The sequence below is a fragment of the Rhinolophus sinicus genome, chromosome 17, assembly GCF_057876585.1.
Source record: "Rhinolophus sinicus isolate RSI-liver-muscle chromosome 17, RSI-T2T, whole genome shotgun sequence".
Lineage (NCBI taxonomy): Eukaryota > Metazoa > Chordata > Mammalia > Chiroptera > Rhinolophidae > Rhinolophus > Rhinolophus sinicus.
The window spans coordinates 57,526,383-57,553,605 of NC_142517.1; the positions used below are offsets into that span (position 1 = coordinate 57,526,383).

Sequence of the window (27,223 nt, forward strand, 5' to 3'; positions counted from 1 at the left end):
TACAGTGGAAATCAAATCTGCTTTAATATTTAAATAGAATGCTCAAAGAGTAGAGCAATTTATTTCCTTGATTTTAATTCAGGCTTTGAAAGAAGAATAATACAAATTCTACTCCATCCACAACAGACATTTCTTAATCTCCTATATCAAAGCACACCAAATGAAAACAACTCCAGAACTGTCTTATATCTTAGTGAAAGGTTACTCATTTGGGAAGGGGGTTAATATTTTACATTCTTAGTTCAAGTAAACATTGTATAGACCTTTAGGTTAAATGATTGCTAAGATCACAGACAACAATAAAATTTTATTCCTCATAATATTTTGCCCCACTTAAAGGATGCCACAGATTTAACTCTGATAGCTGTATGTGTAGGAAATTTCACAGGGTTTGTCAAAGGAATTTGAAGTACTTTCATAATTTATAGATATACCTCATTCAGAATTTGAAACAGATGTCAGATGAACAGGCGGAAAAATCAATATTCAGAACAGAAAGAAAATCCTGTGTCCTATTACTATTTAAGTACAGTACCAATTTCATTCTCTCTAAAATCTTGCTATTAGCAAACGTGTTATGTTCTCATCTAAATATCAACACACACACACACACACACACACACACACACACACACACACAAATACTATGATTCCATTTATATGAAGTTATAGAACAAGCAGAACTAGTTATGGAAGAAAAGCAGAGTAGTCCTTGCCTCGGGGGTGAGGGCTGGGACTGTCTGAGAAGAGGTATGAAAAAACTTTCTGGGTAATGGTAATGATCTTTATCTTAAAAGAGCTTTGGGTTACACAAGTGTATGCATTTATCAAAATTCATTAAATGGTACACTTAAGACATGCATTTAACTGTATTCAAATCGTACCCCCAAAATTAAGAAAAACTAAAAAATATTAAACTTACAAATTATGCATGGGAATGTATTTAGGAGTGAAATATACTGTTGTCTACATGTTCTTTTGAAATGCATCAATAACAAGTAGATTGAAGCATGGACAGAAGGAAGGATAAATGGATAGGTAGGTGATAAAGCAAATATATTTAACAGGTGAGTATATGAATGTTTATTGTAGAATTATTTCAGTGTCAAATAATAAAGAATCATAAAAAGTCACCCACCCCCAAAAAAATAAATAAATAAAAGGAAAAACCCCTCCTAAAAGAAAACTACACTACTGAATTCTCCCAAACATTTAAGAACAAAAAATACTAATTCTGCTCAAATTCTTCCCCCCAAAATCTATTCTATCAGAAATCCAGTCTATGAGAAAATTCAAAGAAAGGACAACACCAGATGAAGACATTTTAAGAAAATAAAGCTACAAAAATTTCTTAAGAATACATAACAATGACATATAACACCAATATATAAAAAGGACAATACCTCATTGCCAATTGGGATTTAGCCCAGTAACGCAAGATTGATTTCACATTCAAAAATCAATCAATATAGTTCACATGTTAACTGACTAAAACAGAAAAACTATATGACCATCTAGATAGATGCAAAAAACATTTGACAAAATCCAACATTCATTCCTAATAAAAACTCTAAGGAATCCGGGAATAGAAGGGTACTTCCTCAACCCAATGAAGGGCACATATGAAAAACCTACAGCTAACATCCTATTCAGTAGGAAAAGGCTACTGATCCCCTAGAATGAGAAACAAGGCAAGCATGGTTACTCTCATCACTCCTATACAACACTATACTAGAAATCAAGCAAGAAAAATGAAGTAAAAAGCATATTAGAAAGGAAGAACATAAAACTGTCTTTATCCACAGGCTATACGATGGAAAATATAGATAATACTATGGAATCTATAGAAAAGTCTACGAAAATAAGTGAATCTAGCAAGGTTGCAAAAACAAAGTCAATATACAAAAATCAGTGGTATCTCTATATACCAGCAACGACCAATTAGAAATTGTGAACTTTTAAAACAATACCATTTACAATAGCATCAAAAAATAAGAAATGCTGGGCCAGCCCGGTGGCTCAGGCATTTAGAGCTCCACGCTCCTAACTCCCAAGGCTGCCGTTCAATTCCCACATGGGCCAGTGGGCTCTCAACCACAAGGTTGCCAGTTCAATTCCTCGAGTCCCACAAGGGATGGTGGGCAGCACCCCCTGCAACTAAGATTGAACACAGCACCTTGAGCTGAGCTGCCGCTGAGCTCCCAGATGGCTCAGTTGGTTGGAGTGCGTCCTCTCAACCACAAGTTGCCGGTTCGACTCCCACAAGGGATGGTGGGCTGCGCCCCTGCAACTAGCAACAGCAACTGGACCTGGAGCTGAGCTGCGCCCTCCACAACTAAGATTGAAAGGACAACAACTTGACTTGGAAAAAAGGCCTTTAAGCACACACTTGTTCCCCAATAAAGTCCTGTTCCCCTTCCCCAATAAAATCTTTAAAAAAAAAAAAAAAGGAAATGCTTAGGGATAAATTTGACAAAAGATATACAAGACTGGTACAGTGAAAAATTAAATAAATGTAGAAATATACTGTGTTTATGGATTAAAAGACTAAGCATTAGTAAGATGTCAATTCTCACCAAATTGATCTACAGACTTAATGCAATCCCACTTCAAATCCAAGGAAGACTTTTTCTAGAAGTTGAAAACCTATTTCTGAAATTCATATGGAAATGCGAAGGACCTAGAATAGTCAAATGTTTTAAAACGGAACACCGTTGGAATACCTGCATTTTATTTCAAGATTTATGAAAGCTACAGTAATCAAGGCTGTCGTGGTACTGAAATAAAGATAGGCAAAATGATCAATGAAACAGAACAGACTCCAGAAATCACCTACATATATGGTCAATTTTTTTAATAAAAGGTGCCAATAAAGAAAAGATAATTTTTTGAGCAAATGGTGATGGAACAAACAATTGAAGAGTTATAAGCCAAAAAATATAACCTTGACCCTTACCATACAACATATAGAAAAATTAACTTGGAATGGATCACAGATCCAAACTAAACATAGAATGAAATCTTAGTGAACTTGGGTTTGGCAAACATTTCTTAATAGAACACAAAAAGAAAGCTATAAAAAAAATTAATAAATTTACTTCATCAAAATTAGAAACTATTGCTCTTCAAAAGATACTGCTACAAAAATGAAAAAGATAAGCCAAAGCCTGGGAGAAAACAGCTGCAAAACATTTATGTCACGAAAGATATATCGAATATATAAAAGACCTTTACAACTAAATAATGAGACAAACAACCCAATTTTTTTTTTAATGGACAAAAGATCTGACATTTCACCAGAGCAGATACATAGATGGCAAATTAAACACATGAAAAAGTATCATTAGCCTTAAGAAATGCAAATTTAAACCATAATAATTTAAAAAGATACGTGGATAGCAAGCAAACACATGAAAAGATGCTCAGCATCATTAGTTATTAAGGAAATGCAAATTTAAAACATAATAAATTTAAAAAGAGTGGCCATAACAAGTATTGGCAATCATGTGAAACAATTAGAACTCTCATACACTGCTGATATAAAATAATACAATCAACTTTGGAAAACAATTTGCAAATTTGGGGAGGTTTTCTTTAATTTCTCTTAAGAAATTAATTTTTTTAGAAACTTAATATATAAAAGAATATTAACATTATTATAAGCATTAATAAATACAGCAAAAAAAATTATTTCTTATTTCCTTAATTTCTTAGTGTTTTGTAGTCTTCACTATAAGTAGTTTTGTAAAAAGTTAAACATAGGACCGGCCCAGTGGCTCAGGCGCTTAGAGCTCCATGCTCCTAACTCCAAAGAATGCCGGTTCGATTCCCACCTGGACCAGTAGGCTCTCAACCACAAGGTTGCCGGTTCGACTCCCGCAAAGGATGGTGGGCTGCGCCCCCTGCAACTAGTAACGGCAACTGGACCTGGAGCTGAGCTGCGCCCTCCACAACTAAGATGGGAAAGGACAACAATTTGACTTGGAAAAAAGTCCTGGAAGTACACACTGTTCCCAATAAAGTCCTGTTCCCCTTTCCCAATTTAAAAAAAAAAAAATCTTTTAAAAAAAAAAGTTAAACATAATCCTAAAAAAAAAGCTGAACATAATAATCCTGCCTTACGAACTAGCCACTCTACTTCTAGCTATGTACACACACAAAAAATAAAGCATATGTCTGTACAGACATTTGTTTACCTGTATTTTTACAAGCAGCTTTATTTGTATTAGCCAAAGCCCAGTAACCACTAAAACATTCATTGTGGTGGCTTTAAAATACATCCACAAATTCTTTTGAAACTCCTCCCTTCTTTAAAAGTGGAGCCTGAGTCTTCTCCCCTTGACAATGGGCTCGTTATAGTGCCTTACTTCTAAGAAACAGTAGTATGGAGGAAGTGACAATGTGTGACTTCTGAGTCTCAGTAGTGAAAAGCACTGCAGCTTTCTTCTCCTGACCCTCCCTCTTTTTGGGAGTAACCAGATTCCGTGAAGTAAGGATATTTAAGCAGCCCTACAAAGAGGCTCCTTGGTGAAGAACTGAGGCCTGGGGCCATGAGCCATGTGCATGAGCTCTATACTGGAATTGGATCCTCTAATCCCAATGAAGCCTTCAAATGACTAGCTCCAGCCAACATCTTAATAGTAACCTTATGGAAGAATCTGAGCCTCTCTAAAAATTCCTGACCCAGAAACTATTAGATAATAAGTATTTGTGTTTCAAGCCACTATGGTTTAGGGTAATCTGTTAATAGCAATAGATAATATATCCATCCATCAACAGGTGAATGGATAAACAAATTGTGATACATCCATACAATGCAATACTATTAAGCAATTAAAAAAACTACTGTTATTGATACACACAATAACATAACCAAGTCTCAAAATTACACTGAAAAAAATTAGACACAAAAAAAGATTCTGTTTACATATAAGTCTAGAAAATGCAAAGTAACCAACAATGATAGAAAGCAATGACAACAGAATGACATAACTTTTACCCTGGCATTATACCATTTGAGTCATCCAAAACTACTTTTAGTCAAATTTGTTCGTCATCACTTCTTTGCTTTGTACACTTTGTCAAATATGTAATCTTTCTTTCACTCTTGTTTTTCACAATTTTCACTCCTATTAATTTTTTTCACATTTTTCCTATTAACAAGGTATGTAATTATTTTATTTTCACACTTTTCCTACTTAACATTATCATCATTTATTATGATGTATTCCTATTAGAATGTAATCAATTTGGGGGTTTTGGGGAAGGGGGATTTGGCTCTTACTTCTTGGTACTTATTTATTATTGGCTTGATGTTACTTAGCCAAAGTCTGACCCTTGATGAAATTTCATGATGTTTTATTTTTAATTATTAAAAACAATTTACTTCTGAAGATGAAATTAAATATACATAATGAAATAATTTTAAATGGGATTGCAGGCCTTTGTAGATTTCAAAAAATATTTTGAAAATTTGATTTTCTGATCATACATGAAAATAACATTTGAAAACTTTTATTTACTAAATGCTTAATTTTATAATCTTTCAATATATTTTATTTTAAGACATTTCAGGAATGCAGAAAATTAAACAGACACACATAATCAATTTCTCAACTTTAAGACATGCTATTTCACTTCATATTTAAACAAATTTGCTTTTTACTGATTACTGTTTTCCTACTATAATAGATAATTTTTTCATTAAATAGTGATGGAAAGTCATCACATTCAGAAGACAAACGTAACAGTCCAAAATTCTCTTCTTCAACCTAAATATCTTTATATATCAGAGTTATTAAATAAAGCAATGGTAAAAATAAATTATACAGGGCTTCAATACAAGAAAACCATTTCATTCAGAAAAAGATTTGTACTCTAAACTTCTGCAAACAGCAAATAAAAAATAAAGTTCTTTTATGAGATTAGTTACAGTAACATATTAAGAAGCTAGTTACAAGGTTATCTAATTAAGAGTTACAGCCAGAATGCCTCATACAATTGCAAAATTGCACAATATACCAGCTTGCAAGGAAAATGCCAGAACTTTGTCACTTTCAAAAAAGCAGAGGAAATATAAAACGTGCTACATTCAAATAAAAGAACTAACATGCATTTGATGGCATGCCAAATAGAGTAATAATCACTAATCCAGCAGACAACTGTATCAAAGTTTTCATTGCTGAATGATGATTCTACACGTTAATAACTGTGCTCAAGTTAACAGCAACGGTTAAAATTTCTGAATAGAAGATTATCTTAGGAGAGCATTGACTGTTTTGCAAAGTACCAAAACAAACTCCCAAGGATATTATGAAAATATACTAAAAAGATATTTTGAAAACACTATAATTTTGCATATTGAGAGTGCAGCCACAATGACAGCAAGATGTAAATTTTCATTAAGAATCCACTTGGAAACTCTGAAGATGTAGTGACGCATTATTTCACAAAGTATCTCTCATATGTAAGTCTGTATGTAGCTATGAATTCTATTTAAATGTTATCAAAATGATACAATGAATCTAAACAAAATACTCAAAACATTTAGCTTCATCTATTTTCAGTTTTTTATAAAGAAATGCTATGAGAATATCACTCTGCTGTTTCATATAAAAGTGTACTGGCTGTCCAAAGGAAGGAAACATTTCGCTTGAGTTAAAAACTAGAATTTCAAAAGTTTAGGAGGAACAATTTTCAACATGAAAATTCGTTCAATGCCAGTTATTGATTTTAAAAGATGGCTTATTTAACTGGTGTTCTGCAATCTGATGGACTTATTTCCAGCAATCCTTGATATTTATGACAATTAACATACAATGACAAACTTTATGGATTCAAAGTGTTGGGAAATCAGAGGCTGAGAATGAGTCACTGGGGAGTCAGTGCTGTAATCTGAATCCACAAAGAGAATTACTAAAAGTGGGTAGAAGTGGGGTAGTGTGGGGTGTGTAGTAGGCAGAGCAAATACTGTGTATACCTGTGGAAAAGCTTCAATATTATTTTATTCAAAATCCATTCAAGTCATCACAGATAATTTAAGCATTACAAGTGTCAATGAAAGAAAAGGAAAAGTAGTTCCATTTAACGAATGACTGCTCCTTTACAGTACAATTATTTAAATTCTAATTACATGGGATAAGGGAGCTTCTGTCAATCAGCAGGAATGGGCAATAAATACCCATCTGCCTTTCACTAATATGCCTACTTATACAGACAACATTGTCATCAATGACGATGACTGAGAATTTGAAAAGAGCACCAATTTTAAAGGAATTGATCAGGAATTGCTTGAAACCATGTCCTGTATAACACCTATTTTTTTTTAAGTTAGCTCGTTTCTCATACAAATATTTTTAAAATAATTTGGAAGTGTTATACACATTCAGTATGACTATCTTCCCTAATACTACATGTTTTACTTTAACATAATTCAATAAAAAGAAATTATTTATTAAATATAAATTTAATTATTTTAACATAATTCCATAAAGAAGTTTAAATATGTTTCACCAACACTCAGATAAGACACCCTCACGTCCCCCTCCAGTGTCCTATACAAATACAACCATCAGTTTCTATCTGCCATGAGATGATAACAGCTGGGAAGCACTGAACTATCTACTGTATTCTCATTACCTAAAACCATTTGTTGAGTGAACAAGTGAATGCTGTAATACAGAAAGTCAAACTTACAAAAAACGAAACAGAAAGGGTCACACATTTTCACAAATTTATGCAGCAGTTCAACTTTAAAGCTTCATTCAAAAAAAAAAAAGTTTCATTCAGCAAAGATAACAATCAAATAAATGTTCCAAGTTCCTTATACCAACAGCAAATTAGAATTCAAAAGAGTCACCAGTAAGATTACACTAATTATATTCCAGGAAGACAAGCCAGTGTTCAAGCCAACTATAGTACTTAGCAGAATGTAGCATACATGACCTGCTCTGAAAAACTCATGAGTTGGCATAAAGAGTTAGAGTAATACTAGGAATTTCTCATTCTGTAAAGAATAAGGAATAGTATTACCTATTTTTCCAGAGGAAATAAATCACAAAAGAATCCAAATAATTTATTTTTTAAATGACTGAAGAATCTAATCCCCATCTATGTTTAATTTTACTGGGCTAAGAATACCAGGCCCAGAATACCAGCACAGACAGAGAAACAAGGGCTTGAACTGGAGTGGGGGAAGGGGAGAAGCAGAAGAAATGGGGAAAGAAAAAAAATTGGTGTAAAATATTAGAGATAAAACTCTTAGAAGAAAACAAAGGGATAAATCTTCATGAACTGCGATTTAGCAATGGATTCTTGGACATCTCCAAAAGCAGGAGCAATAGAAGAACAATATATAAATTGGGCTTCATCAAAACTAAAACTTTTGTGCATCAAAGGACATTACTGCATATGGAGTATACAGGGAAAAGAAAAGAAAGTGAAAAGACAACCTACAGAATGGGAGAAAATATTCACATTATCATAATATATAAATATTACATATGATAAGGGTTTAATGTCCAGAATATATCAAGAATTCAATTAAAAAATATTTTAATGGGGAAAAGACTTGAATGGACAACAGTACTAACAATTATGGAAGAAAATACACAAGTGACTGGTAAGCACATGAAAAGATGCTCAACTGCATTAGTCATTAGGAAAATGCAAATCAAAATCAGAGATAACACTTCACACCTACTAGAACAACTATAATAAAGAAAATAGGAAGTAACAAGTATTGACAAGAATGTGGAAAATTGGAACACTCATTTGCTGGTGGGAATGCAAAATGGTGCAGCCTCTATGGAAAACAGTTTGATGGTTCCTCAAAAAGGTAAACAGAATTACCATACGACTCAGCAATTCTACACCTAGATAGATGCCCAAAAGAACTGAGGGCAGGAACTGAAGCAGATACTTGTAATGCTAATTTTGGTACAGCTAAAATTTGAACTACAATTAAAATAACCATTATCAGATAATGTCACCTTAATATGTTCACCAAAAAAAATTAAAAATCAAATTAAGAAAGAACCAAAAATTAGATTTTATAAAGACTACAAATATTGACATTCTTGTACAGAGCTGCTAATAAATTTTGAAGCACTGAATAATTATATGACAGCCATATGTTAAGCTTTTTAAAAATTTTAAGAAGTGTATAGCTTATAAAGCTACTAACTTTTATAAAATTTATAAATGAATTTCCTAACATTCTAAAAGTAATCTATATCCCTCATTCTTGAACGAAAAATGCCCTCAAATCTTAAACCACAAATAAATGTCAAGGAATACAGCAGTCTTGAATACCGGCAATTGATTAGACAAAGGGAATATATTTGTATCTTAAAAGAAATAGCTAAATTTAGAATGGTGACTTAGTTCTTCATTCTTGAAAGAATTATTTAAAAATTTACAAAGGTACAACATAAAGGAAAAGAAACAACTTTTATGGATGTGTACCTCATTGCTATAAGTTCACTATTTTAGAATGGGAAATAAAATGTATACACCTCTCTCTCTCTCTCTCTCTCTCTCTCTCTCTCTCTCTCTCACACACACACACACACTTTTTAGATCCACCCAACTAAAAAGTTGTTGACAAATCAAAGTCACTGAATTCCAACTTAAGTAATTTTTAAAATACTGCTACTAAAGTACTAAAATAATTAGCATGGTCATAGTAACACCTACTTACTGACACTTACTGTATGAAAATTTATCATTTCTTGAAGGCTGTCAGAAAACTTGGTCAAACTTGTCTATGAGAAAGAAATCAAAAGAAAACCAAGTCATTTAACAGCCACTAAAATAGGCCACAAAAATGTTACTTCAGCATTTCTGACAGAAAGATCAACTTACATTGTAAACAATAACATTTATTTCCAAGGACAATCTCACTCATACCTCATGGGCATGCTCGACAGAGGTCAAGTCTACATGTAGCAACATAAAACCCTAGAATAGTGAAACAATTAGTACTGCCCTATCAATAGTACTATGCTAGCAAATAGGAATGGCATACATAAACCTAAAAGTAAAATTGAGTGTATCAAGACTGTTCCCATTGAGGCATCTACAGATCAAATAATTATCAAACTATACCCATTTCTTCATTCTTCTTATTCCTCATGAAATAAATATCATAATACCACACAGTATAGCAAGGGGGCTAGGCTAACACAGCATGGCTAGCTGACCATTCCGTTCCTATGCAGCACCCGTGTGTACAGTTAGATACTATTGTTAGGTGAACGCTCTCTCCTGGCCTCTATAAGCAGATACTAGTAAGTATCCTCCTGCTCTCCCTGCTCAAGCCCTCGCATAGATGCTTCAGCTCACCTAGTAGCAAGTAAACTTATATTCACAATGCAAATCAACCTTCGACTTCTAACTAATCAAGAAAAGAGAATTATACAAGATAGTACCAACAGGTGACAGCTTTTCTACTTCTAATTTGAAGGACCGCTGTAACTCTTCGTAATGCAAATGGATGTGTAATTGATTAATGTCTTACTGCATTTATCACGTTAATTCATTTTAGAATACTAACCTCAACTACAGCATCGTTACTAGAATACTGTGCCAGGTCTCGAATCCCATTCATGAACTGTTTATTTGCAACACAAAAGGCTTTTCCAGTATCAATCATCGCAATACAAAGCTTCACAAGCTGAAAAAGAAAAACATTACATCAGGTTGGAAATAATTTTACAAGTTATTTAGTTGAACAAGTAAATTCATAGGATAGTTGTACCAAAACAGTTGACCTTCCAGAATCCAGAAGTTGTCTGATAACAGCAAAAAATCGGGGGTTATCACTTTGTGAGGGATATAAATGATAAATGTCTAACAATTACATTGTTTTGTACACCTGAAACTAATTTAAAAAATCATTTTATCAAGTCAAATTCTATCCCATACATTAACTCCATAAAAATTTATCAAAGCACCTCTTCAAAGGAAGAAAAGGGAACTTCAGTCGGAGTAAGCAGTATGATAAAAGATATTCAAATTTTTAAAAAATAATGGCATGTTGAAGGAAAGGGGAGTAAAGTGGTATGCTGGGTTAGTAATGCTGGTCATTTCAATGTCAGCCTATCAAAGCAAAATGTCTAAACTGATTAATCAACCATACTTCTCCAATGCCTACTGTTCTGGGTATTGTGCTGTCTTAGGACTAAATCTTTTTCTCTCTTTCTCTCTAGCTCTCTTTCTCTTTCATTCCTTTCCTCCCTCCTTCCCTCTATTTCTCTCTCTGCTTTTCATTCCTTCTTTCTTTCTCCCATTCATACACAGAATATTTTCTTTAAACAAATAAAATCTTGGGAGAATGATAAATATAAAAAAAGATAAAAGTGGAGCTGTAGATGAAGGAGGGAAGAGTACTGAGGGGGTGGAAGGGAAGGAACACCAAGAAGAGGACAAAGAGCACAGAAACACTTTAGAAAATACCTAAAGCAGGGGTGTCCAAACTTTTTTCAACGGTTTTCACCAAGGGCCATATGCAGCAAAATACACAAACAGCCGGGCCACTCACTCGAGGTGAAGTATGTAATGTCTCACCTGGCTTATTTAAGTAAACTAAATATATTTTTGGAATTTTCTGCAGGCCAATTAACAATGGATCGCGGGCAGCAGTTTGGACACCCCTGACCTAAAGGATCTCAGGAATATAATTTAAAACTGCTACCCTAGGGCCTTGAAAAAAAGGAATTGAAAACATAATCTCTGCTGTCAGGAGCTCTAATTCTAACCAGTAGACAAGGAGGTAAATTCTACACAGCACAAACACAATGCTACGCATGACCAAACCATACATGAGGGATCAAAGGAAGAACATCTCGCTAGGACTACTGTGGGGCTCAGGAAGGATCCTGGGAAAGGGAGCACTTGAGGAAAGCCCTAAAGACTAACAGGAATTAGCCAATCTAATGCGGGTAACGGGAAGATACTACTTACTCTATAAAGAGCATTTGCTAAGGCCCAGGAATTTAGAGGGCAGGGCAAACCTAAGGCACTAAGTACCTTAGTGCAGTGTGAAAATGTGTGCAAGGGCCAGATCAGGACAAGCCTTGTGATACTAAGGTGTTCATATTTTATATGAAAGGAACTGGAAAACAAAGACATTAATTGGGTGAGTTGACCAGAGTTCCATTTTAGAATGAAGACCTAAACGGAGAAAAACTAAAGCCGGGGAAACAGAAAGAACAAAGATGAGGAGATTAGACCAAAAACCATGAGAGCCTGAATTAAAGCAGTACGCAGGAGAGAAGAGGAGAAACAAATGCAAGAATTACAGTCAAGTATCGTCTACAGTTCTGCAGACTATATCCTACAAAGGGGAAAAGCAGGGACTGACATCCAGCCTGCGCTCTGCTTGCGGAGGCCTACATCTGCTACAAAACACAATTTCGCAGACACTATACTACCCAGCAAAGACTGTTTTAACAGTGTCGGGCCTGTGAGGTGGACCTGAGCTAGATGGGTCTGTGAGATCAGCCAAATAGAAAGTCTATCACACAACAGTGAAAACAGATGTTTGAAGCTCAAAAACCAGGAGTGTGCTACAGATACAGATATAGGAGCCATCAGCAAATAGTATCAGTGCTACAGCGCTGTATCCTAGTCAGAAAGCACAGGGCAGAGCATGTAGAGTGAGGACCCTACAAAAGGAGACTAAAAAAGAAGAGGAAAATGTAGGAGGAAAAGCAAGAGAATAATTTCACCAAAGTCAATAAAGAACAAAATATCAAAAGATGGATGATGAATAAGTTGAAAATCCATAAAGGTCAAGTTTTAAAAGAGTTTGGTATAAAGAGTCACTAGCATCCTGGCAAGAATAATTTTAAAAGAAAATGACTGGCGGGGAGGGTGGCCAGATTATAGCCAGTTCTGAAATATAGATGAAGAAGACATAATGATAGGTCAATGCTTCTCAATATATATTCTACAGGATATCCTGCAGGAACATTTTGTACCAAAATAAGGATTCTGTGATCAAATAAGTTTTGGAAATTCAATTTAAAAAGTTAAAAAGATTTCTTAATTACTAAACTTTTAAGAGTTTTTGATATATTAATGTGTATTGTGAATCCTAGAGAGAGTTATATAATATGCAGCATTTCTCAAAGACACTTGACATGGCATTTTCTTTATAGGGAGCATTCTCATAGGACCAATGTTCCACAAAACCTAGTGTGAAAAATGTTAGCAGAGAATAATCTTTTAAATAGTTGCTAATTACAACATAGTAAGTCACAAAAACCAGAAAAAAAAATAATTCTAAAATACATATGGAATAACCAACATGCAAGAAGAAAAAACCTGAAAAACAGTAATGGGGTGGGGACATCAGCCCTATATGATATTAAAATAACAGATGCAGTAATTAAAAGTCTGATAATAGATGTGACTAGACAAACTGAGCAGTGGAATAGAATACAGAGTCAAGAAACAGATACAAACTTTATGCAGTACTTGACTGAAGTAATATTCCAGCCAGTGGAGGGAAAAATTATCCAATAAATAACATAGGGACATTGGACAGCCGTCTAAAGGGGGAAAGGAAAGAAAGAAACTAAGATGGATCCAAACCCCCAAATTAATTTCAGATACAATAAAGATTTAAACATAGAACATTAAATCAGAAAACTAAGAGAAAACAGGAGGTAATAGTGTTTATAATCTTAAAGTAGGAAAAGCCTTTCTAAGATGTAAAACTCAAAAGGCAAAGAAGAAATTGATCAATTCAACTACATGAGAACAAAACATTTCTACAAGGGAAAGAAAACAATAAACTTAGTCAAAAGACAAATGACAATATGGGAAAGCAATATTAGCAGCAAATCACAAGGGACTAATTTCCCTACTATAAGAAAGGGTCTACGAGTAATTTTGAAAATCCAACCAGGCACTAAAACATGCTTGACAGACATATACAGATAATTTCCAGAAAAGCAAATTCAAATATATCTTATGACCAAGAAAAGCAATTCAATCTCACTCATAATAAAAGAAACACAAATTACTATTTTTTTACAGAACAGCAAAGATCAAAAACATGCTGTTTTACAGACAGTAGGTATGGGGAAACAGGCACTCTCACACGTTGTTAGTGGGAGTGTAAGTACAATTTCCATGGAAGGCAATCTAACGGGGCTACCAAAATTTCAAGCACACACACCCTCCAAGCTAGTATTTCACTTTCAAAGCCAGTTAGCTCAATTGGTTAGAGCACGGTGCTCTTAACAACAAGGTTGCCGGTTCGATCCCCACAGGGGCCACTGTGAGCTGCACGCTCCACAATTAGATTGAAACAACTACTTGACTTGGAGCTAATGGGTCCTGGAAAAACTTAAAAATAAATAAAGTTTTAAAAAATGATAGAAAAATAAATAAAAATATTTGCCACAGCCATATGACGACACACATGTAAGGTCAATCATTGAAGCCACAATAAAACACTGGTAGTAATCTAAGTGTCCATCAGTAGGCAACTGGATAAACAAATTATGATATATCCATACAATGAAATATAATTCAGCCACTACAAAGAATGAGGCAGCTCAATAATAAGAAGGAACAACATCCAAGATATATATATATATATATATATATATATATATATATATATATATATATATATATATATATTTTAAAGCAAATTGTAGGACAGTGTTGATATTTTTGTTGAAGTAGGGAAAGAAGAATACAAGTATATATCTTATATATGCTTAGAAAATGTCTGAAAGGACACACAAGAAACTAGTTCAATATTCTCCTTTAGGAAAGAGATTAGAAGATGACTCATTTTTCACTGGTATATATTTTTATACCTTTGAATTTTGTACCACATAGGTGGTAGTAAATAATTCAAAAATAAATAATTAAACTAAGTTTCCATTAAAAAAACAAAAACAGGAAAAGACAGGTTGGTAGTATAACATTATGGTTAAAAACACAGGGTTTTAATACAGGGTTAAAAACACAGGGAGAGCCCAGAAATAACCCTACGCTCATATGGTCAATTAAACTACAGCAAACAAGACAGTGATATACAATGCAGAAACAACAATCTCTTCCAATAAATGATGTTGGGAAACCTGGACAGATAAATACAAAAAAATGAAACTAGACCACTGTATCACACCATATACAAAATTAACTCAAAATTGATTAAAGACTTAAATGTAAGACCTGCAACCATAAACCTCCTAGAAGAAAACATAGGCCATAAACTCTTTGGTATCAGTCCTAGCAATATGTTCTTAGATATGTCTCCTCAGGCAAAGGCAACAAAAGCAAAAATAAACAAATGGACTACATTAAATTACAAAGTTTTTGCACAGTGAAGGAAACCATCAACAAGACAAAAATACAACCTCCTGAATGAGAGAAGGTACTCACCAATGATACATCCGATAAGGGGCTAATATCCAAAATATACAAAGAACTCATGCAACTCAACATCAAAAAACAATGCAATTAAAATATGGACAGAGGACCTGAATAGACATTTCTCCAAAGAAGACATACAGATTGCCAACAAATGAAAATATACTCAACATCACTAATCATCAGAGAAATGAAAATCAAAACCACATGAGATATCACCTCACAACTGTCACAATGGCTACTATCAAAAAGACAATCACGAGGCTGTGGAGAAAAAGGAACCCTTGTGCACCGCTGGTGGGATTGTCAAGTAGTGCAGCCACTATGGAAAAACAGCATGGAGATTCCTCAAAAAATTAAAAATAGAACTACCAAATGACCTAGCAATTCCACTTCTGGATATATATCCAAAGAAAACAATGATTCGAACAAGATACATGCACCCCTATGTTCACTGCATCATTTATAACAGCCAAGATATGAAAGTGACCTAGGTGTCCATCGATAGATGAAGGGATACAAAAGAAGTTGTACATGTACACAATGGAATCTTATTCAGCCATGTTGCAACAATACAGATGGACCCAGAAAGTATTATTAAGTGAAGTAAGGTAGAAAGAGAAAGACAAATACCATATGATTTCACTTATACATGGAATCTAAAAAACAAAACGAATGAACAAACAAAACAGAAACAAACTCGTAGATACAGAGAACGAACTGATGGCTGCCAGAGTGGAGTGGGATGGCGAGTTGGGCACAAGGAGGAAGGGGATGAAGAAGTACAAACTTCCAGTTACGAGTCATGGGAATATAACGCACAGCATAGGGAACAGAGTCAAAAACATCGTAATAACTATATATGGCACAAATGGATACTAGCCTTACTGTGGGGATCACTTTGTAAGGTACAGAAATGTTGAATCACTATTTTGTACACTTGAAACTAATGTAATACTGTACGTTGTAAGTCAACTATAATACAAATCAATCAGTCAATTGATCCACAAGGTTCAGGGCTCAGCCAGCTTAGGTTCAAATCTTGCTGCAATATTTAACCATCAAAGTGATCCTGAGTGACCCTTACCTCAGCAAGCCTCAGTTTCTTCTGTATGTTTCGATAACCAATGATACTAAAACATGTAAGGTTACTACAAAATGATTAAGATAATGCACATAGAGACCTTAGCACAAACTGCTACTAGTACATGGTAACTATTCAACAAAGATTTGTCCTTCCTTGCCACAGGTGAGGTTTTCTTTTGTTTTTGTTCAAGAGAAACTTGAACATCTTTATTTACTTAAAATAAAGAGGTAGTAGAGAAGGGAAAGGAGAGAGATGGCTAAAGCAAAGTCCTGAGGAGTTAAGAGTCTGGGACTGCACAGGAGAAAGGATACTTTTATCATTCGAATGGGAGGAAAAACAGAAAAAGGTAAGGACAGATTCTGTTAAGTTTCAAGATCAGGGGCAAGAAATAAAGGTGTTCCCACCAAAGGAAAGAAGAGTCGTGGTCATCTACTGAGAATAAAAAAAAGGTAGTAAGTCCTTGGAAAAAGAAAAAAGTATAAGAGCTGCTAAAGGTAACAAGATAACTTGATTGAATCTTAGAAAGAATTACTTTGCATCATAAATTCCAGGATTATATTGCTCCACCAAATTGGTTTCACCAAACAGCTGTGTAACATCTCCTGTAGGACTTTATAGCCCAAATACAAGGTAGAGAATATAGATGGTTGGACTAATATAGCGAGAATTCTGTGGAGTAGGTGTTATGGAAGGGAAATGAGGCTCTCCAGAAGAGAACTAATGTTATAATAAAATTAAGAGTAACCTGAAAGGGCTTATGGCAGTATTATTCATGATAACCAAAAAGCAGAAACAACCCAAATGTCCATCAATCAATGAATGGATAAACAAAATGTCGTATACTCAAACAATGGCATATTATTCAGCCATAAAAAAGAAATGTTGGAACACGTTACATACAATATGGACAGACAAATCTTAAAAACATCATGCTATGTGAAGGAAGTCAGTCACAAAAGGCCAAATATTGTATGATTCCAGTTATACGAAATGTCCAGAATAGGCAAATCCATAGAGACTGGAAGTAGAATAGTGGTTGCCAGAAGATACAGGGAGAGGGAAATTGGGAGTGACTACTAACAGGTACAGGGTTTCCTTTTTGGGGGATGATGAAAATGTTCTGGAATTAGATAGTGATGAGGATTGCACAGCAGCGTGAATATACTCAAAACTACTGAATCGTATTGTAAAAATGCCAAATTTTATGTTAGGTGAATTTTATCTCAATAGAAAATTACCAAAAAAAATTACATTGAAAGGGAAATGAATTTAAATGGGACCTAAAATATCAGAAGTGAATAGAATGAAAGACTAGGGGTCTGGATGAGCTTGAAGAACCGAAGCAGTAGAAGTAAAGACTGAAACTGGAAGGACTGGTGACACGAGTCAGAAAGTGAGGTATCAGCATTCCAGACCTGAGAGATTAGAGCTTTGAGTAGTGAGGCATCGAATATGACCATGAAAATAGGTATCAGAATTAGAATAGAGGCACAAGCAGAGAAATTGGAGAGAAAATGAAATTGTCATGTAGCAGAACCATATATACACTGCCGCTACCTAGAAGGAAAGACTGACTTGGTGAAAGATGTATTTTGCCAGCTGTCAAAAGCCTTATTAGGTAAGTTCTGACTGATATATAACTGAATAACAACATAAGCCTACAGAGAGGGAAGACTTTTACCTAAGAGTAAAAGTAAATGTAAAATTAGTCAAAATTATCAAACTAGCAGCCCCAATTCACTCAACAGTTTTTCACTAAAGCGGTAACTATGTCATAGGCGCTTTGCCAGATGACGGAAAAACAAACAACTTATTTGCTGACCATCCTTGAGTAAATAACATCCTAAGTCTCATTTTTCTCATATGCAAATTGGGTATAATACCAACTCTGCAACATTGTTGTGAAGGTTGGAGCTAATAAAAGTAAAACATAGGACTCAGTATATACTAAGTGCACAAGACATGGGAGGGGTTTTCCCCCCCTTTAAAAACAGTCTGTCTTCAAGGAGCTAATAGTCTGTTGAAAAGACACCATCATCATTAATATTTATTTAGAACTTACCATTTGCAAAGAACTGTGCCAAACACTAAATATGCATTAACACATCTTATTCTCCTAATAACCCTATTAGATGAATACTCTTATTTTCCCCATTTTGGAGATAAAGAACGTGAGGCATAGGAAGGTTGAGGAACTTGCCAAGGCCATACAGCTTAGTAAGTGGTAGAGCCTAATTCAAATGCAGCCCTGCTCCAGGCTTTGTGCTATTAACTACTAGATTGAGCTAAAAACCCAAACTTACAATAATATTATACTAATTTAAATGGAAATATGTGCAAGAAGCAATGCAATCAATACAAGAAAAAGAACCTAAGTTTCATAGTACTTGTGCTGTGATTTAAAAAAGGTATCTGCTTAACAAATAGGGAACAAGCATTCCAGTGGAAAGATGCAACAGATACAGATAGTCTATCCCAATGGCAACTGTGATGCCCTTCAATGCTGCCAATGCCCAAATACCTGGCAGAATAGACAAAGAGTTGGACCCAGTAAAGCAATGCCACTCATTAGGCATTACTCACCAGGGAGAGTGTAACTATTGGTGGCATATAGTATAAGCAAAATAAATAGAAGCTAAGTCATCAAGCTAGTTGAACCTGTTGCTGGCATGATTTACAATGATATTACAGGGGAAACTTGCCCTGCACAAAGTTATGAAATCAGTAAACTGGTCTTGAGCAACCCCTTCCCCTGCACTAATCTTGTAGTGTCACCACCTTCAATAACAACCATTTCTTGCTTCTCTTAGGCTCTCTTCTCTATGCTAAGTCCCCATAATTCTAAAGCAAAAAGGATAGATAATAGCTTAAGAATTTAGGAGGGGTACATTTAATAAGGGATCAAGATCTTAAATGAGAGAAATGTAAAAGTAGCTATGGAACTTCTATTTGGGTAGAAGATGATATTTTAAAAGAAGTCAAAATTTCCATGACGCCCTTAGTAGCCCTTTAGGTTAATATACTCTAGAAACGGCTTAGAGTTCTTAATACTGAATGCCAATACTTTAATAACTTGTTTTAGATTTGAATCTTCTGTGTTTAGAATTCTCCCAGTCTCCCAACCCCAACCAAATGATATAAAGGAAAAAAAATAGCTGCTCATAAAAGTAAAATCATTAACAAAAATTCTGTCAGTGGTTTCTTTTTAGATACTTTAAATTTCGAGGTTTCCACACACACACAAAATGTTTCATGATTTTGATACAGTTCTCCCCAAACAGAATAGATATCTCATTATACTACTCTGCGATTCTTTAAAAAGCCTTGCCCGTCTATCTACTCTCTCATAAATCTACCAGAAAAATCAAAACTACATCCTCTGTTGCCGACCCTAAGGGTTTAAAAACTATGTCCCAAAGAGTGCTTAAAAATAAATATAACACCTCAGAGTAAAATAATAACAATAACAATAATCCCATACATTTAGTTTTAAGTGAAAAATAAAGTTTTTGAAAATAATATCCTTACCAAAAATTATAACATTAATGTTTATAAACACTTGCCTGGGCTTGCTAGTGTTCCTCAGAAAATTTGCCAGTGGCATACGCTCCCCCAACATGGATCCAGAAGTGTGTGGTGCATTAAGAAGCACACTGAACTAAGAATAAAAACATATTGGCTCTAAGCCTGGTTCTGCCTCTTCTAACTGTGATATGAAGCAAGCCAGTGCCCTTCGCGTTCTGGGCTGCGGCATCCTCATCTATAAAATGGGAATACCACTTATCCCACCTTGCTCACAGGATTATTGTAAAAATCCAAAAACAATACTGTCCAACAAAGTGCTTTGAAAACTATAGAGTACTGCACAAAAATAATTTATTACTAAACATTTTCTAAAATTTTGATTTGTTTTACATATGTAGCTAATAATACTGATTTACATAGTTTCTACTCTATGTACATTATATATATATACACATATATTTCGTGATTGCAAAGCACTTAAAAATCTTCAGCCTAATTAACATATCCTTTATGTCCTTGCTACTCAACGTGCAGTTCTGAGACAAGAGCGCAGCCATCACCTGGAATCTAGTGAGAAACAGAGAATCTCAGGTACCCCAGACTTACTCAATCAGGATCTGTATTTTCACAAGGTTAGAGTCCCAGGGGATTCCTATGCACAGTGAGATTTGAGAAGCACTGCTTTACATAACAATACCATTTACAATAATAATTATATAAACAGGAAATTTTCAAAAAAGGTATTTCAAATATATGCATTTGATTTATCTCCAAAAATTTTAAAAGATATTTCTTTTTTTTATTAATTTAACTTTACTTTTTAAAGCAGTTTTAGACTTACAGAAAACTTAAACAGAAAGCAGAGTTGCTATATACTCCCTGCCCCTCCCGCCGCCTCCAGCTTCCCCAATAACATCTTGCATTGACTAGTATGTCACAGTTGTTGTAACTGATGAGTCAATATTGATACATTATTAACTAAAGTCCATAATTTACATTAGGGTTTATTCTTTGTGTTGTACATTTGCATGGGTTTTGCCAATGAATAATTATGTATCCACTGTTACAGTGTCAGACAGAATAGTTTCTCTGTCTTTTATTATTATCATTTTTAATTAAAGTTTATGGGAATGACAATTGTTAGCAAAGTTACATAGGTTTCAAGTGCACAATTCTGTATTACATCATCTGTATATCACATTGTGTGTTCACCACCCAGAGTCGGTTTTCTTTCCATCACCATATATCTGATCCCCTTTACCCTCATTTACCAACCCCTGCCCCCTTACCCTCTGGCATTTCACTAAACAATGGTTACTTAAATCAGAAGCCATGTCGTACTCTTTCCCATATTTCTGCCTGTTATATACCTGACAATGTCTCTTAGGTAGAAGCAAAAAAGGATTATTAATAATTAATATAGAAGATAGGAATCAATGTACATTTAGCCTTACCTAGAATATGACCACTTAATATCAATTATTAAACATATGTTAAGCATTTCTGGCAATAGCTTTTAAAAATGGACTGAGTATTTTAAATTTTATATTTGAACATGGCCACACCCAAATTTATAAACAGGAATGGTCAGATTATGTATAATATTCATTAAGCATAAAAAAGATCAGTGCAATCTTTTTGACGGAGAAGGAAACAAACTCCCAGCAATATACAGACTATCTAGTGAGCTTTTAAGTCAGACGTGGTTCGAATTCTTGCTCTGGGACTTAGTTTTTCAACAAGCTACTTACTGTCTCTTGCCTCAATTTCCTCATGCGTAAAATTAGGACAATAATAGCATTTACCCTCATAGAGATAAAAGAAGTAACACTGTGAACTACCTGGTATTTAGAGGCACAAATCATTATTTATGGAAAACAAAAATTAACATTTTAAAAAGCTGAAATAGTAAAATTTACCTTATCGAGTTTTAGTTCCAATTCTGCCACATCTCCTTCTACTTCTTCCAAAGCAGCTCTAGAAAAATTAAATATAAAATAAGTTATTTTATGTGTTTAAATGTATATTTTACTCTTGAAAAATAACTCTAACTAAAAAAATAGATATGAATGCTTAAAAATCACACTTCACATAAATAATTACTTCAGGATGAAATATGAATACTTCATAATCATGCAATGCAACAGACAATACAATTATTGTTTAAGGTAATGAGTGAACACATTAGGCTGATTTACTCAAAGCATTTATATTATTCCAATTAATAACACCAATTAGAACTACTAGGTTGGTGCAAAAGTAATTGAGGTTTTTGCAATTTTTTTAACCTATTAAACTGCAATTACTTGCGCACCAACCTAATATTTCACTGTGTTCTTTTTTTTAAAACTGGTCCATCAGTTGTAGCAAATATACCACATTAATGTAAGATGTTAATAATGAAAAACTGGGAGCGTGTATATGGGAACTCTACACTTTCTGTGCAATTTTTCCCTAAATCTAAAACTATTCTGAAAAATAAAGTATATTAAATTTTTTAAATAAATTAATTGAAAAATAAAAATGAAGCCCTTTATAATCATACACCACGGAACCTGAAAATTTATCTTAGAGGTTCTTTAACATTTCACCTTTTCTAAAAAATAAAAAACATTCTCTCCTTGGTCATCTAAAATGTGTATGAAAACTTATAGCAATAGCTAAGTAGCTAGTGTTTAAGGCAGCCTGGTTAATTGCTAAATATTCCTTATTATTTAAAAAAAAGGTTCATGGAAAGAGCACAGCTCAAATTATGTTCCACCTCTCACTTATCTGAGCCCAAGGTATTTTATCTAAATTTTTTCATATGTAAAAGTAGTAAAGAAACCCCTATTTACAAGAGTTGTAAAGGTTAACTGAAGGACTGTCCATATCATGTATACTGTGACACAAGGAACACAATCAGTAAAAGCTTCTTTCTCTCTCTTATCCCCGCATCCTGAGGTGAGTTTTGCCTCCTTATTACTTAATATTATTCACTAATGCAAGAGAACCACTCTGGAACATGTGGTTTAATAAATGAATGGATAAATGAAACTAAACAATCTACACAGCCTTCCAATATTAGATGACTGATATTATTCCTTTCCAAGTCTCCAAAATATTTATTGAGCACATGACTTTTATGAAAGTGCAAAGCATTAAAGAAGCCAAGACTGTAGACCCCATGCTCCATAGCTTAAAATTTAATTTAAAAATGTTTAATTAAAATCTGAAAGTGACACACATATTAAAAATGAAAGAAAACATGATTAAGTAGCAAAATAAGCAAAACATAAAATCATGTTAAAAGATATTAAAAGAAAGGGAGAAAAACAGAAGGCAGTCACAAAGTCTCACAGTATTATGAGCAGGAGTCAGCAAACTACAGCTTGTCAGGCAAGTTTGGACCATAACCTGTTTTTACAGCCCATGAGTTACAAGTGGTTTTTATGTTTTTAAATGGTTGAAAAAAATCAAAAGAAATAATAATATTTGATGACATGTAAAAAATATATTAAACTTAAATTTCAGTGTCCATAAATAGTTTTTGGAAACACAGCCAAGCTCATCCATTTACATATTGTCTGTGGCAGCTTTTATAATATAATGCCAGAGTTGTATAGTTGGAAGAAAGACCATATAACCCACAAAGTCTAAATAAAATATTTACTACTATTTGTCCCGTCACAGAAAAAGTTTACTGATTCCTTATTATGAATAGCAAATACAAGAACATGAATGAAAATCCCTTCTCATATATGAAATACATACAAGAAATTAATTTCTAGGACTTGGTTCTGGTTAGCTGTATCTTGAGAAGCTAAATAAGCCCAGAATTCAGGAAAAAAAGTCACTTTATTTTTAACAGTAACACCTTCGCTCTTTTATCTATTCATGCATCACAGTTTTTTATGATCAACTCAGATCATACCTTTTTATGACCAACTTAATATAAACAATTATTTGAAAGAAATAAGAAGTATAATAAAGAATTCTTCTACCCCTCCATTTGAGATCCTTAAAAAAAACAAACTACTTCCACTTCAACCTTGGTAATATCCTTAAAATGTAATTAACAATCTAAGACTAAGTCACATGATGATGTAATCTAAAACGCAACAGGATATTCAAGTTTACTAATAAGCACATGAATATCCTCAAACAATTAAAGATGGATTTGAGGCTCTAAATTGTAACTACCTTTTTTGATAAAGAATTATCAACAAGATAAAATAAATATTCAAACCATATAGTAGAGATTTTGAAACTAACCTCTATATTCCTTGTTTTATATAATAGGTATAGTCCTAAAAGTTGCATATAAATAGAATAACTATTTAGATACTCAGAGGAGTTGTCTCTATGCCCATCATGGTACCTACTGTGGCCAACCAACTTCCTCTTTCTGCTCTACAGCCTTATCCACTGTGGGCAATGCTGGGCTATTCTTTGCAAAGACAGGACAATGGCTGAACCAGGGATAACCGATGACCCAAGGGCAGCCCTGTAACTCAATAGGTAGCAAAACTAGGTGAACAAACCCCCCCATCAATGAGATGGCTCCCTATGGGTTTTGACCAGAGAATACAGAGAATGCACAGCCTGGAAACCTGATTCTTAGAACAAATCTCTTTATTAAATCCTTTTGTAATGTGAGTGGCCACCCCTTATTTTGTTCAGTATGTTCTGGGTCCTTTATAATTTGGTCTCTTTAACAACTTTATGTTGAGAAGCAATGGAATGGAGTTTTTAAAAACTGCCTGTGTTTGAATTCATGTTTCACTTTGTACTAGCTATGTAATGTTGAACAAATTCTTTGTGTTTCAATTTCATCTACAAAATACAAATAACAGCCTCTCCCACAGATATGTGACAATTAAATTTTAAAATGCATATAAAAACCTGACACTCAGTAAGTACTCGCTCAATGTCAACTATAATTACAGTGTTAAAGGAAATGCACACTCTCTTTTCATTTTACGGGGCCAAGAGGGAAGGAAGCAGTAGTAAGATTAAGTTCTCACATACTTCCAACAAGATTTTGAAATGGTTTGAAAAGGGAGCCAAAAAAAGTTACAAGAGGCCTATGATCAGCAAATAAAACAGCAAGTCCAAATTCCCTTAAGAGAAAACACTTCAATACTGTTGCCCTCTTCCAAAAATTATACACCAAATACACACTGGAGTCTTCTCCTTCATAACTTCAATCTAGACCACAACACTATGTAATATGACAAAATATTATTTGAAAATCCACTTGGTTTTTCGGGGTTATCAAGGTAACTTCTATCGAGTCCCCTAGGACCTTACAGAGAATTGACACTGCAATCAGTATGAAGGAGAGCTAAGGCTCTGAACGTACATTTATTATACACAATAAGAACAAGCCACATTTTTTAAAGTCTGTGCCTTTATTTTTGAGGCATCTCAGTGAAATTAAAAAGGTCTTTCTTCCCAAATGTTAGGTTTAAAATGTTGTAACTCCTCCTATGTGCTCAGATTGATCTATTAGGCAAACCTGGCAATACCCATGAGAAATTCAGTCCTGTAATGGAAAAGCGAATACTTGAAAAACAAACTAGAAATGGAAACCAAATTTTAGTCTCTCTACCTACTAACATGAGTCCCTGAGAAAATGGTTTAATCTCTCCAGACCTCAGTTCTCTCATCCATAAAAAGTAAGGAATGGACTGGATCATCTATAATATCACGTCCAGATCTGAACATTGTATTATTCTGGAACGAGCATTCAAAGGAAAGTTAAAACATGGATTTGATTATCTTCTCTAAGCAAGATTTCCTCCAGGCCCTCACGTGTGCTTTCAACATAGTTATAGGAGAAAAAAAAAAAAAAAAAGAAAACACTTCTAAACCATGAAAACCCTCACCAAACTTTATATTGTTTCCCTCATCCCTTTAAAGAGCCTCTTTTATGTACTTCTTAAAAGGCAAGATGAGTACAGATAAATGAGTGGAGTGTTTTTTGAGTTTGTTGTTTAGTTTAACATTTTAGGGGGAAGAAAATTATCTTCTGTCCACATATGGATCTTTCTGAGCAAGCTCCATTATATTTTTAAAGATTGTAAGCATTATTCTGCCATTTCCCAGAGGAAAAAAGAATTAAAAAAAAAAAAAAGTAGTAAAAGTAACATGCACCTCCTCCTTTGCCATCCAGTTCTCCCCTGCAGAGATACACAGTATCCAAAGTAAACCTTCAAGGCCAAAGAGTCCAAGTGAATGAATAGCTTACTCTGTAGACATTATTCAGGTATCAATAACCCCACGAGTCCAAGTTCGTCAAAAAAAAAAAAAAAAAAGGTAATGGCTATGTACAGTGTCAGATGGGTAGTGGACTTGGGGGGTTATCACATTGTGAGATATATAAATGTCTAATCATTATGTTGTTTTGTACACCTGAAACTAATTTAAAAAAAGAGAAAAAAAAGGTAATCCTCTTAAAATATTCTCCAGACCATCATCCTGCATAGAGAAGTGGGGGTGAAAAAAGGGGAGAAGTATAGGATCTTCTGTTCCTCTGTTCCTGGGGCTCCAGATTCACTCCTTAACAGGGGTGTGATTTCAGTAGTCACTTCCAGAATTCGCTCTGCATAGCAGATAGGAGCTATATACAAAGTTATTTTTTTATCATGGGAGTTATTTTTTTTCAATCATGGCAAATACTATTTACAGGAAACTAAGGAAATAATGTTTTATTTTGATCAGATAGGAAATTAGACTTTTCATACAGACACACACACATACCTAGTTTGGAAAGCTATGTTTCCATGTCACCCTTCCTCATCTAACAGCCGGAATTTCTTGTCCAGGGAGTTACCATATGCAAACAGGTAAAAATGGCACTATGATTACAATTGCAGTTCACATCGTTCTACTGTGCCATAGAAGAACGTAGTGGCAGCAGAGATGGCCCATCTATTATGTTGGGATCAGTAAGTCAACAGTGACATATGACCGGTTTACAGTCCCTTCCAGTTTTCACAGTAGACGGTATAAAGTTAAAAGGAAGGCATGAGTCATCTGAAGAGGGGTACGGGCACTTTAATGAGAAAAAAGAGGGTTAAGAAAAAAAAATAAAAACTTACAGACTATATAATATTGCCTTCAACTGGGCCCAGAAAAATAAAAGCTGAAGAAGACATTTCTGTCTTGAAATCACAACAAACTCAGGCAGGTCTACTTCAAAAATAATTTTTGAAGCTGACTTTCTAC

The 27,223-nt window shown here is 34.3% G+C and overlaps 1 protein-coding gene across 5 annotated transcripts in view; it reads right to left on the minus strand.

Moving 5' to 3' along the window:
• The window catches only part of ACAP2 (ArfGAP with coiled-coil, ankyrin repeat and PH domains 2), a 132,458-nt gene that overhangs the window by 57,790 nt on the left and 47,445 nt on the right, over positions 1–27,223 (minus strand). For all 5 annotated transcript variants that reach the window (XM_019723444.3, XM_019723436.3, XM_019723422.3 and 2 more), the window contains exons 2-4: positions 21,931–21,988; positions 10,556–10,675; positions 9,711–9,764 (exon numbers count right to left, since the gene is read on the minus strand). In XM_019723444.3, coding sequence (XP_019579003.1) covers positions 9,711–9,764; positions 10,556–10,675; positions 21,931–21,988 — 232 coding nt within the window. The remainder of the gene's footprint in view (positions 1–9,710; positions 9,765–10,555; positions 10,676–21,930; positions 21,989–27,223) is intronic.